Source organism: Larus michahellis, chromosome Z (assembly GCF_964199755.1).
Source record: "Larus michahellis chromosome Z, bLarMic1.1, whole genome shotgun sequence".
In the NCBI taxonomy this organism is placed as follows: domain Eukaryota; kingdom Metazoa; phylum Chordata; class Aves; order Charadriiformes; family Laridae; genus Larus; species Larus michahellis.
Window position 1 is genome coordinate 71,186,618 of NC_133930.1, and position 12,239 is coordinate 71,198,856.

A 12,239-nucleotide genomic window follows, 5' to 3' on the forward strand; every position below is an offset into this window, starting at 1 on the left:
CAGTCTTCCTCTGTGGGGCCAGCCTCTGACTTGGCTTTGGCAGCCCTCCATCAATCCTCTGTCATGCAGCTTGACCTGACGTTGCCTCCAGTTTGTCTCTCAGAAGTGGACAACATCTGCAGAGAAGGAAATGCTGCTGCAGGGAGCTACAGGGTGGCAGGACCCCTGATGGCAGAATGGTGAGGGGCTCTCCATGACTGGCAGTGGGCAACAGGGCTGACTTCACGAGGCCTGATGGCATACAGCTGGTGACCATCTTCTGCCCCTCTGTGTGGGGCACTAATGAGCCACGCGTGTGGACCGCTAGAGTGGTAACAAAAGCCAAACCTGTGGGATCTAAAGGTTTTAAATGTGCAGCATTGCTCGAGGTGCCCAGACAGACACAAGGCATCTGGAGCTTGGCAGCTGCCTGTGCAGAGGCTGAGCAGGCCCAGCCCCATTGAGAGGATGCTGTGGGCCCAGAGCAGTGCAGTCAAGGCCCAGGTGATGCCTGGGCACCCAACCAGCCCCTCCCTGATGGAGAGTGCACCCGTGCAGTGGTTTTGTACAGGTGCTCAACAGAGAGCTCCAACTATAGAATTAAATTCAGTGAAGCTTTCAGTACTCAGAAATTGAAGGAACTAGGTTAATTAATTTAAAACCTTTAGAAGAGACGCACCTAACTGTCATTCCTCAGTCTCTCCTTCAAGAAGGCGACTTTAGCTGCTGCCGTGCAACAGATCCGAGGTTTCCCCGGCCCCATGGTAAGAGCGCATGGGTGCAGCAACGCCGACCGCGGCGCCTCCCGCAATCCCAAAATGGCCGCTGCCGCCTCAGCGGGGCGCCGCCTGCCGGCAGGCGGAGGCACCTGGTGCGCGTGCGCGGCGGGCAGGCTCGGTTGAGGCGAGGCCAAGGCGCGGCCGGGACGGCGTGGGAGGGGGGGGGGCGCATGCGCGTGGGGCGGTTGGGCGCGAGCGGGCGAGGAGTGCGGGGTGGGGCCGCGCGGGCGCTGAGTCGGCGCAAGGGGAGCGGGCGGCGGGGTCGCGCCGTCCCCTCACAGGGAGGCGGTAGCGCTCGGCCCGGCCCCGGCTACCGGCGGCAGGGCGAAGCGGCTTCGGCTGGTGTCTGAAAGCCCCTGGGGTGAGGTGGTGGTAAGGAAACAGCGGAGCCCCGCCGGGCATAAGCCCTGCCGGGCTGGGGGGAGAGGCAGTGTGGAGGGCCAGGCTCTGCCTGTCAGCGAGGGGCTGCTGCTCCTCGGTGGTCAGAGAAGGTGTCCCGACTTCAGCAGGTTAGCGACTACTTTGTGCCTTCTGAGGAGACTTGCGTTCCGTAGGGTTGCGTTTGTAGTCTTCTAAAAGTATGGCTGTGAGGGAGTTATTCTAAGCAGAAAAAGTGTCCTCACTTCCTTGTTTTGTTAGCCTGAGTAATAATCTGCAGCATGGAGACTGTTCTGCAACTGTAGGCTCGTAATCTGTGTTAAGAATATTGGAAAAAAGTTTCTGTTCATATGCCGGAGAAGATTGATTTGAATGATGTGTCCTGGCTTATAGATAGAGGCTCCTCGGGCTGTGTTTCCAAGGAATTGTCCTCCCGTCTGGATGCGGTGAGCTGCCAGGTGAATGCCGTAACTATTGAATGACCTAACCTTACAGCAGCTGACCACAAAAATAATTTTAAAAAAGGTTCGGACATGCTCTGAGCTGTGTAGCTTTCTACTAATGTATCAGTGTGTTACTTACTGTTGTCATCACTGCACTGCATTGCAAGTCTGCTGCATTATTGATAGCTGTAGGAATGGGAACATCATTGAGGTGTAAATTGAAGACTGCATTCAGTTTAACCTTTGTACCTTACTATTTGTCATCTCATTTAACTAAGTGAATTGCCCTCATGGCTGCTCCTCATAATATAATTTAGGAGCATATATTTTATGGTATCCTGTTTGCTAGTTCTGATCTAACTGAGTTCTTTAGTGTTTGTGTACTACAAAGCAATCTGATAGCGGCTTGATGTTGTCCACCCCACGTCGTCACCCCCTTTCTGTTTTTATTGAAGTTACTCTTGTGTGTTGTTATAGATTGTGGCCCAATAATTGACAGGAACCAGTCCAATTAATCAAATTAGTTTATTAAGCAAGCGGCAGCAAGCAAAACAGCGCTGGGCGGCCGGGGAGTCTTTGCTCCGCCAACGGTGCACACCCACTTCCCGAAAGCAGCTGATTATATACTCTTTGGTTCCCGTATATGTGTCAATCCTGGTATATTCTGTATCTGAGCGACGTGTTGCTAGGGGGTCGGTCTTGTCCCGCCTCCTGGTGGTCGTGAGGCTGAAGGCTCCTCATCTTTATCAGTGTCCTTGGGGAGACTCTTTTCAGCTTATCGCACAACTTAGCTCTTCCCTTTGAAGTGTTAAAGCACACCAGATGCCTGTGATTTAGGCCTTGAGGTATCAAAGCACCCCAGACAGCACACCGGATGCCTGTGATTTAGGCCTTGAGGTGTCAAAGTGCACCAGATAGCACACTGGATGCCTGCGATTTAAGTATGTGAAGAGTCGAAACAGTATAAGTTTTCACCAGCCTTTAAGAAAGCCTGATTTGATTAACAAACATGATTCTCTTTATTACAGTGTCAACCTTTGAAACTGCCTTCCCAGGTTATTGTAAGTTTTCTTCCTTGTCACTCTGCCCAGCTGTAATGGATATTGCATTAATTTTTTCTGAGCAGTAAGTTCAATTCAGATAGTTCGGGTAAGAGGATGTTTAAGAGCCATATTAATGAAATATGAATTTGGGTATATTATTTAAAAGACAGAGTAGAGAAAAAAGCCCCAAAAATGCTTTTCACTGACTTTTCCATACCTCTTGTGTGTATGCTACTTGGAACACAGTTGCGGACAAAACTGTGGTTTTGGTGCATTTCTCAATGTTTGGGGGTTTGTTTATTTATATAATTGAAATGTTAATACCAAGTGGAGACTTTTGCATTTGTCCAACATATGATATCACCATGACACTGAGTGGATCCAAAGGAGATAATGAACTTCCTGGGTCTTTTCCTTCTGGCAGGTGACCACCACCTCTTCTTACTCTTTGGGGGGCCTCCTGAAGCTCTGTTCACCAGCTGCTAAGCTTCTAAAAGGATGAGGGAAGGATCTAAATGCCCTGTGTGGCTGCCGCCTGTTGCCATCTGGAGGTGTGCAAGTGTGCGTGAGCAGCGTGTGCCCCTCCTTGTGGGTGCAGTAACGCTGTGTCCTGTAGCTGAGCAGGGGATGCTGTGGAGGTGGCTGTGGTAGAGGTTGTTCCAGGATCAGTCAGGGAACCACACTGTACCGGGAAGGGCAGGAATTGGTGGGGTAAGGAGCAATGCCTGTGTAAACACATGTATACACAGGGCTGTCTGAATAGTTGTAGGTGCGTGGGTGTACCTGTGTGTAACTGTATGTGTACACACACAGAGACGCGGTCAGATCAGTGGAGTGCCCTGCGCGCATAAAGTAAAACCATTCAAGGAACGGTGAAGAATAGGACTTGGTGCTGTGTCTCCTTGCCCGGCACCTGGGTTGGGCCGTCGTGGCCTTGGGTGCAGGAAGGTAGTCCATGCGTAGACTGAAATGTGTGGCACGGTGTCTGAAATGTGCTGAGGTTTAGGATTTCTCTTCCTTTTGGTGTGTTGCCCAGGGTGATTTCCTCTAATAAAGGGAAATGGTGAGGGGAGAGGGGCTGCTTCTGCCGAGAGCAGCACAGACGACCTTCCCATGGCGTCTCGCACAGCGTTACTGCGGCTGCAGCTGCCTGGTGCTGCTGCCGTTTGGAGCGAGCACCACGCAGGTATGCGAGCGGCAATTGGTCGCTTTCGTGTGCCTGGAGGTGAGGGAGTCTCCCCTTGTGTCTTGAGTTCGAGGGGCTTGAGGAGCATGAGGTGGCCTTCTCCGGAACCAGTGACTCTGCTCACGTTGGGCATTAGTTGCTGGGGGGTGAAGCTGGGGTGTTTGAAGCACAAGGGCAGCTCAGCGCTAGGACTCGACCCTGCATGCAGCACACATTTTGAGAGCAGGGTAGTTCCAGGGCTGTGGGAGAGCTCCGTCCGTCTTCAGTCCACGATGTTGGTGGGGAAGTTTCTCTGTTGAGAGTGTCCCTTTGGGGAGTGAGGGTCTGCGAGAAGAAGACCTACCCCGGAGGACAGCGCCTGCCCGGCAGCACTTGTGCCTGGGTCTCCCCGGTGTTTTGTGAGTGTGGCTGGATGGCCCTGGAGAAGCCCTGAGTGTGCGTCCGCCTGTGAGCTGAGGGGGTGGGAGGGCTCTAGGCAGCTCTGGCACCCACTTTGAAACCACATCCTTTGTTGACCAGCCTCCTGAAGTGTCCCACCGGCACTCCAGCAGCCTGTGGCACCTGGGAAGTTGCTGTTGGAGATGAGGCAGCAGCCTGCTCACACCTTTACCGGTGCCGGAGTGGTGGGCGCATGTTTCTCCGGACAGGGCAGTTGCCTCTTGATGAGAAGGGGCATTGTTGGCACTGGCTCTGTGGTGCTCCTCCTGTGGGCAGCCCCTGGCTTGCAGGGAGCAGGTTTTGCTTCTGTGGGGTTTTCTCTCTGAAGAGACACCTGTGGATTTGAGGAATCGTGCGCCTGTGGGTAAGACGTGGCATGGCCCGGGTGCATGCGATTTATATGGCGGAGCAAACACGCGTCCCGTGGGCATTCGTGCGGGCATGTGGGTTTGTGTGTGCGAGGAGCGGCCATGGGTGAGCTACATGATGCCACGATGGGACCTGAGTGGAGAGGGCACTGGGCTCCAAGTTGGGGGGTGGCGGGTGGAAGTCCTGGCTCTGCAGGCAGTGACATGGGCCAGTTGCGTGGCAGCCCTGCCCCTCTTCTGGTCACGTGGTCTGTGGTGATTGGCTTGGCAGGGCCAGCCCATGCACAGGGGCTGCTGTGCTCCTTCATCTGCTTTTTTTTGACAATGTCATGTCCCGTATATTTCATACCACCCACTTGGCTGGCAGAACCAGCCTCCTATAAGTGTACCCAGAAGTATCAAGGTCTCCAAAGAAGAGCCACTGAGCTACTGAATCCTTGCTTATTTGGGGAGGGAGGCTGAATAGTAAAAGTTAGTATTTTCAGCCTGTGTATGAAAAAATGCTTTTTCTTTTTTTCTTTTGGAATGGAGGGGCTACAGGTGAAGATGCAGGACCCTGAACTTATTGCAAAAACAGTGCGAGCTGTTCTTCATCCCTTTAAAAATGGAGTACCTTTGTCAGAACTTCAGGGTGAATACAAATCCCTGACCGGCGACTGGATTCCCTTCAGGCACCTAGGACATGGCACACTGCAAGGCTACTTGGAGAGCATCCCAGGAGTGGTCAGAATGGAAAAGAACAAAATGGGAGAGGTAAGAATCAGTTACAGTTCAGAAATGGCTTTTGTGTTTGTGAAGTGTGTATAACTTTACTTCTGCCTGTGCTGTGGATTTCTGAGAAAAGTACTGTACCATGTGTGTGGTGCACTAATGTTGAGAGAATTGGAAGCTGTGGCATAAACCAAGAGCCCCTTACTTTCCTGTGTCTGCATGCAGACTGGAAGTTGTGTTTGCAAAAGGTGCAAGGTTGCAGGGCATTTTCCCAGGAAAAGGAGTTCTGGCTAGAAAGGCAGTTTGTGTGACTGTAGAGCTCTGGTCCCTGTCTCGGCATTTCTAACTCTCGGGGGAATATTGGTGGGTTGTCCTGGGACCTTAAAGAAGGTTAACTTGTGTGCATGTGTCTTGATCATCTCTTCAGGGTGGGGTTTAGCGTCATCTTTTACCTCAGCTTAGCAAGTGTACAGGGTATAAGGAGTCAGTGCAGAGATCAAGGAGAAGGTGGACCAGTGCTCAGCAGAGAATATTAGTATGTTGGGAGAGTCTTCCCTTATTCTTTGGTCTTGGTGCACTAGCCTGTGTCTCATGGTGGCTGCCAGCTTGGAATCAGCTTGCCAGGACCTTTGACAAGTCTCCTTCTCCTTGTCAAAGGAGTCAGAAGGCATTCTCTTGGTGGTTGGCATAGCTGCGTGACGTGTAGATGATCAGTTTTGAGTGGAGGGCTTGAAGCATCTCCCTTGTTGGAGCCATGTCTGGGTTCCTGAACACTTATGTAGAGTGTGGGAGAGCAGAAAGCTAGCAGATGTTGGGCACAATGCACAGCACTGTCGCAGCAGGTCTAGAGAGACAGCAGGGCTGAGCTCCCTCGTTAGGACAGCTGAATATGGATGGCTGGGAACAGAGAATTAGTTCTTCCTGGTTAGCTGTGAAAGAGTGTGACGAGAGGTGTCCTGTTTTTTTTGCTGATGTCTGGAAATGTGGCTATTTTTAAGCAAGAGGTTCCCTTGCTGCATTTTTACAACTGTCAGAATTTGCCCTTTTGCAGCAGATGTCCAGTTTGGGGTTCTTTTTCACTTGCTCCAAGCCTGCATTGGCTGCAGCTACATCAGTAACATAAATGCAGGAACCTCTGGGAACATTTGTAATGATGCAATTTAATGCTTCCTCATAGTGGCTCTGGCAGATAACCATCTGTTTCTAACTAGGGCCTTGCAAGGTGTAATCGGGTATCCTCCCATTGCCTTGAGAGCCTTTCTTATCCTCTAATACTATGTCTGCTGAGAGCCTTGTGGACTCTTGGATATCAGTGCCTTCTCTGTGGCAGCTGTAAGGAGAGAGTGAAATGTGGCTTTAGGAGTTGGAAAAGGACAAACCTAATAAACAGGAGACTTGAGGTAGTTGAGCAGGACTTGCTTTGTGGATTCTTGGATAGCAGTGCATTCAGAGGGACCTCAACAACTGGAGAAGTGAAATAACACTATGAAGTTCAATGCAGGGAAATGCCAAGTCCTGCACCTGGGGAAGAACAACCCCATGCACCTGTACAGTCTGAGGGCTGACGGGCTGGAAAGTAGCTTGGCAAAGAAATTCCTGGGGGTCCTAGTGGACACGAAGTTCACAGTGAGCAGCAATGTGCCATTGCAGCAAAGGAGACCAACAGCGTACTGGGTTGAATTGGGAAGATGGTTGCCAGCACACGGACAGAGGTGACTATTCCCATCTGTTCAGCTCTGGGAAGACCACATCAGGGAGCCTGTGTCCAGTCCCATGCTCCTCAGAACAAGAGAGACAGGGACACACTGAAGCAAGTTCAGTGAATGGCTGTGAAGATGATGAAGGGACTGGAACATCTTTGATGGAGGGCTCAGAGACGTGGGACTGTTCATTTCGCCCTATCTACAAGAAGGGCTTAAAGAAGGATCCAGGAAATTATAGGCCTATCAGTCTTATTCAGTCCCTGTGAAGGTTATGAAAAAAATCCTCCTGTGAACTCTCACAAGTCAAGCAAAGCACGTGATTGGGAAAAGGCAGCATGGATTCTGCAGAGGTAAATCATGCTTGACAAACCTGATCACCTCCTACAACAAAATAACCTGCTCGGTTGATGTGGGGTGAGCGGTGGCCATTGTCTACCTGGATTTCTCCAAGGCCTTCGATACGGTTCCCCACAGCCTCCTCCTTGGGAAACTGATGCGTTACAGTCTAGACAAGTGGTCTGTGCAGTGGGGGAACTGGCTGATAGGGCACACACAGAGGGTGATGGCAAATAGCTCCTTTTCAAAGCGGCAACCTATGACAAGTGGGGTTCCCCAGTGATCGATACTGGGCCCAGTGCTGTTTAATACAAGTGATCTGGATGACGGGATCAGGTGTACCCTGACGAAGGTTGTTGGTGACACCAAACTGAGTGGGGAAGTGTACGCTTTTGAAGGGAGGGCCACCCTGCAGGAAGATCTGGATAGGCTGGAAGTTCAACAAGGACAAGTGTAAGGTCTTGGACGTGGGAGGACATAATGCAGGAGTGCAGCACAAGCTGGGATCCACCTGGCTGGGAGCATCTCTGTGGAAAGGGACCTGGGGGTCCTGGTGGACAAAAGCTCAACATGAGCGAACAGTGTGCTGCAGTGGGAAAGCAAGCCAACAGGATGCCGGGTTGCATCAACACGGGCATCAGCAGCAGAGATAAAGAAGTCATTATCCTACTCTCCTCAGCGCTTGTCAGGCCACACCTGGAATACTGTGTTCAGTTTTGGTCACTGCTGTGCAGGAAAGATGTGGAATGAGAGGGTCCAGAGAAGGGCCACCAAGATGATCAAAGGCCTGGGAAGCCTGCCGTATGAGGAAAGGCTGAGAGAATTGGGTTTGTTGAACCTTGTGCAAAGAAGGCCTAGGGGAGACCTTATCACCATGTTCCAATATGTAAAGGGTGGCTACAAAGAAGATGGAGACTCCCTTTTTACAAGGAGTCACATGGAAAAGACAAGGGGTAACAGATGTAAGTTACTTCAGGGGAGATTCCAATTGGGCACAAAAGTGAAATTTTTCACAATGAGAACAGTCAGCCATTGGAATAATCTCCCCAGGGAAGTGGCGGTTTTCCCAATGTTGGATACTTTTAAGATTCAGCTGGACAGGATGCTGGGCCACCTTCTCTAGACTGTGCTTTTGCCGAGAAAGGTTGGACCAGATGATCCTTGAGGTCCTTGCCAACCTGGTATTCTATAATTCTGGAGAAGGGAAGGCTCAGGGGGATCTTATCCATGTGTATTAATACCTGTTGGAAAGAGTAAAAAAACATGGAGCCAGCCTCCGTCGCCAGTTCTCAGTGGTATCCTGTGAACAGACAAGACACAACAGGAGCAAAATGAAATACAGGTAATTCCATTTAAACATTTAAAAAAACACCCTTTTTTCAGGGAGGGTTGCTAAACACTGGGACAAGCTGTACAGAGTGATTGAGAAGGATCCATCCTGGGAGATACTGCACCCTAGACAGCACAATATCCTGAGCAGCTAGGTCTAGTTGATACTGGTCTGAGCAGAGAGGCTATATGAGATGGTCTGTAGAGATGTCTTTCAGCCTCAATTTTTCTGTGATTCCTTGCCTTTAACCACTGCAGTGGTGAGGCTGCTGCTATGCTTTTTGCATAGGTGTTGACTGCGCAGCAGGTACGCTGCCTGATTTCTAGCAGGAGGTCCTTGGAAGTGAGAGCTGTCCCTCAGAAGGAGAGAACCTCCCTTCACTGGCTGTATGTTGAGCCAGCCCAGTGCAGATGCTGGGTGTGCAGGGGAGGAGAAAGAGGAGAGGAAGGACAAGCTGGAGTGCTCTGCTGGAGGCCAGAAGTATTGCCTTCTTCCTAGTGTTGTCCTCCCTTGCCCGTGTTTCATGGGCTGTTTGGGTCAGCCCTAGAGACTGAGGATGACTGTCGAGCAATTGCTAAGCCGCAACAGCTTGCTTCCTTTTTTGTCTTGGCACTTGTTTTTTCTGCTTTGTTTGTCCTGCCTTGCTTGTGGGAAAAGATCCTTTCTGGAGCTGCTGTTTGCTAAATTTCAGAGGTGCTGGCCAAGTCCCTGAGTTTCTTCTGTGCTGAGTTGTCAGACGCTGTGCTTGTTTGGGGCCATGGTTATGAGGGTAATGGTGCTTTGTGTGAGGGCCCCTTTTTCAGCCTGTACCACCACCACAGAGCATGGCTGAGACCCATGGAGAGAGCCTCCGAGATCACGGATTCCCATTTTTCATTTGGGGGTTTCTGGGTGGCTGCCTGCGTCCTTGTGAAGCCCTGGAGGAGTACTGGTCCAGCTGCCTTTGCAGGCTGTTAGCAGTTGAATGGCCCAAAAGTTAGGGCTTGCATCTCCACTGTGAGGCAAAGTACATGCTAGGCATGTGGTTTGGGGCTTGATGAAGCAGTGTTCCTGATCCATGCAAGGGATGGCCTGTGGCAGCATGGCTGAGACATGGCAAGGGGAGGTTGAGGTAAGAGGCTGTTAAGGAGGCCAGGGAGGTGGCCTCGGGCAAACCCGAGGCCGGGCTGTTGTTGGAAGCCAGCCCGGTGCCTGCAGAGGAATTGTGCAGCCAGGGTGGCTATGCCACTTCTTTGGTAAGTGGGTCAAAGGCAGCCGAGCTCAGCAGGGTCAGAGTGGTGCCAGAGCCCCTGGCAAGCCTTGGCAGGAGGAGCAAGGGCAGGCTGGAAGCCTGTGGCTTCCTGGCACTCTAAAGCGAAGCCTGTAGGATGGGAGTGAGAAACCAGGCTGTTCCCTGGTGGGGCCCTAATGTGGGAAGGTGATGGAGAGGCTCTGGCTGTTTGCTGTGCTGATTTCTGAGGTGCACTGCAAAAGGAGAGGGTGGTCTCCAAGCCTGTGTCTGCTGCTCAAGACTTTGCTGAACTGTCTGCAGGCCCACGTGACGCAGCAGTTACAGGCAGGGAAATAGTTGCAAGTCATTCTGCGGGCTATGGACGAGCTTGGACCTCACTGACTGTTTCCCCCCTGTCAAACAAGGTCACTTGCCATGCTGTTGCTTGCAGCGAGACAGTGCCAATTGCTCAACTGGTGGCCCGGCAGAGGAGTTCCAAGAGGAAAATGGGACGGCAAGTGAACTGCCAGATGAGGCTGAAGAACACGTCTCCAGTCACATTAGCAGGTAAGCCTCAGGCAGCTATGGAGGGCCTGCCTTTGTGAAAGAACTGTGTGGCTGCTGGAGCAAAAGTCTTGGCCGTGAGGGTGTGTTACTAATGACCACAAGTTGCGTGGTCCCAGCGAAGGAGTTTCTGGGAGCAGGGAGTGTTGTTGACAAGTGTGCTTTTGCTTACAAGCCATGGTCAGTGAGGAAGCCCTTCTCGAGTGCGTACATGAGATGTGAATGATCTTGAAAAAGAAAGTTCTCAGAGTACACTTGACTACTTCCACCTGCCCGTGCTTCTGAGAGGAATGTGGTTGACATGCAGGTGAGGAGTGTGGCCATGAGCCTGCTTGCTCTTTGAGGCCAAGCTCAGCCCATTGTGGAGTGGCAGGGATGAGCCGTGCTCTTGCAGTGAGAAGGAGCCCCAGCAGCATTGTCTGTTGCTGTTTCAGCAGCTCCTGGTGCTGCTGCAAGTTCCCTGGTGCCACGACATTGCTGATGCCCAAGGGCTGCTGTTTGCATCTCTGTGCCTTTTGCATAAGCTGGTGCAGCAGTGTTTTCCCAGAGCATGTGGGTCAGGTTTCCCTCACTGCCATGCTGTTGTTGTGTTGCTCTCAGGGGGGTATCCCAGGATCAGGCCCATCTGCTTGTGAGTTGGCATCTTGGAGCAACAGTGGGTCTCACAGTTTGTTGTATTCCCTTGTTCTTGTCTGTAACAAAGGGTTTGCTGCTTCTTGCTCTCCTATGACCATGCCAACAGTGTGCCCTCTAGTTGGGAAGCTGCAATGGTGACTCATATCCCAATTAAACAACAATGTTTATAAACGTGTATTGGTTCATGTCTTGCATGGCGGTACCCCTTGGAGGTGTTTGAGCCTGGCCAAATTGGTGTGGTGCGGCCAGCAAGTGACCAGCGAAGTGACCAAGAGTTTGTTTATCCCAATGTGCCCTGAGGGCCAGTTTGTTGTGTTCCTCTGCAGTTGTTATGTGGTAACGACTGCTGTGTGGTAGGAGTTTGGGAGGAGGGTGCTTGCAAGCCAGGGTAGAGAAGAAGAAATGCCTTGGGGGGTGATGCAGGAGGTGTCCAAGGAGATGGGAGTTAGGCTGCATGTGCTACATCTCTGGGAGCTGCTTCTGCTGCCATTGGGTGGTAAAGGGCAGCCTGACCCCAGGTTCCACCTGAGGCATGACCTGTTGTGGTACCTCACAGGTGCATGGCTTTTCCAAGAGTGTAAGGGGAGATGGGTCTTCTGTCTCTTTCCCTGCTGCAACACAGTGCTGGGGATTGTGGTTTGTGAGTCCTTGGGTGCATGCCATGATGTTGTAGAAGAGAGACCCCCCAACCATGGCTGAGAGCATCCCTCTTAACCACCTTTTGGAGAAGTATGGGATCCCTGGAGGGAGTTATGTGCTGTGCTTGAACTCTGGGTTGCGTGGAGGAGAGTGCTACTCATGTCTACATCTGCAAACTCTTTAGGAAAGCCCAAAGGAACTTTGCGACAGCCCAGGTCTTTGAGCGTGCCAGAAGAAGGCAGCAAGAGGCCTGTTCCTCGCCCACCACGAGGCAGAGGAGTGGCGTGTGGAGTGGTGAAACCCACTGTGGAGAGTGCACGGTCTGCCTTGCCTCCAGCCTCTGGGAGTGGACCATCTAAAGAAATTCCCATGCAGAGGCACGTCACTGTGGTAAACAGGTCAGTGTGTGCATATGTGTGTGTGTGAGCGAGGTGAAATGAAGTGTGGTGGAGCCTTGGATGCTGCTGTGCTAGTAGTGCGTTTTGGGACGTGGGAA

General features: G+C 51.7%; 1 protein-coding gene across 14 annotated transcripts in view; it reads left to right on the plus strand.

The window, feature by feature from the left end:
- The first annotated feature begins 973 nt into the window (after positions 1–973).
- Positions 974–12,239, plus strand: part of TDRD7 (tudor domain containing 7) — a 45,100-nt gene continuing 33,834 nt past the window's right edge. For 3 of the 14 annotated variants that reach the window (XR_012584924.1, XM_074570092.1, XM_074570093.1), the window contains exons 1-4: positions 984–1,594; positions 5,146–5,367; positions 10,330–10,471; positions 11,928–12,141. Coding sequence is in view for 13 of the 14 variants with exons in the window: in XM_074570092.1 (XP_074426193.1) it covers positions 1,487–1,594; positions 5,146–5,367; positions 10,330–10,471; positions 11,928–12,141 (686 nt within the window). In the remaining variant the exon portion in view is untranslated. Of the gene's footprint in view, positions 4,207–4,327; positions 4,611–5,145; positions 5,368–10,329; positions 10,472–11,927; positions 12,142–12,239 lie in introns of all 14 variants that reach the window. The other 11 variants (XM_074570103.1, XM_074570097.1, XM_074570098.1 and 8 more) reach the window with 11 other exon arrangements.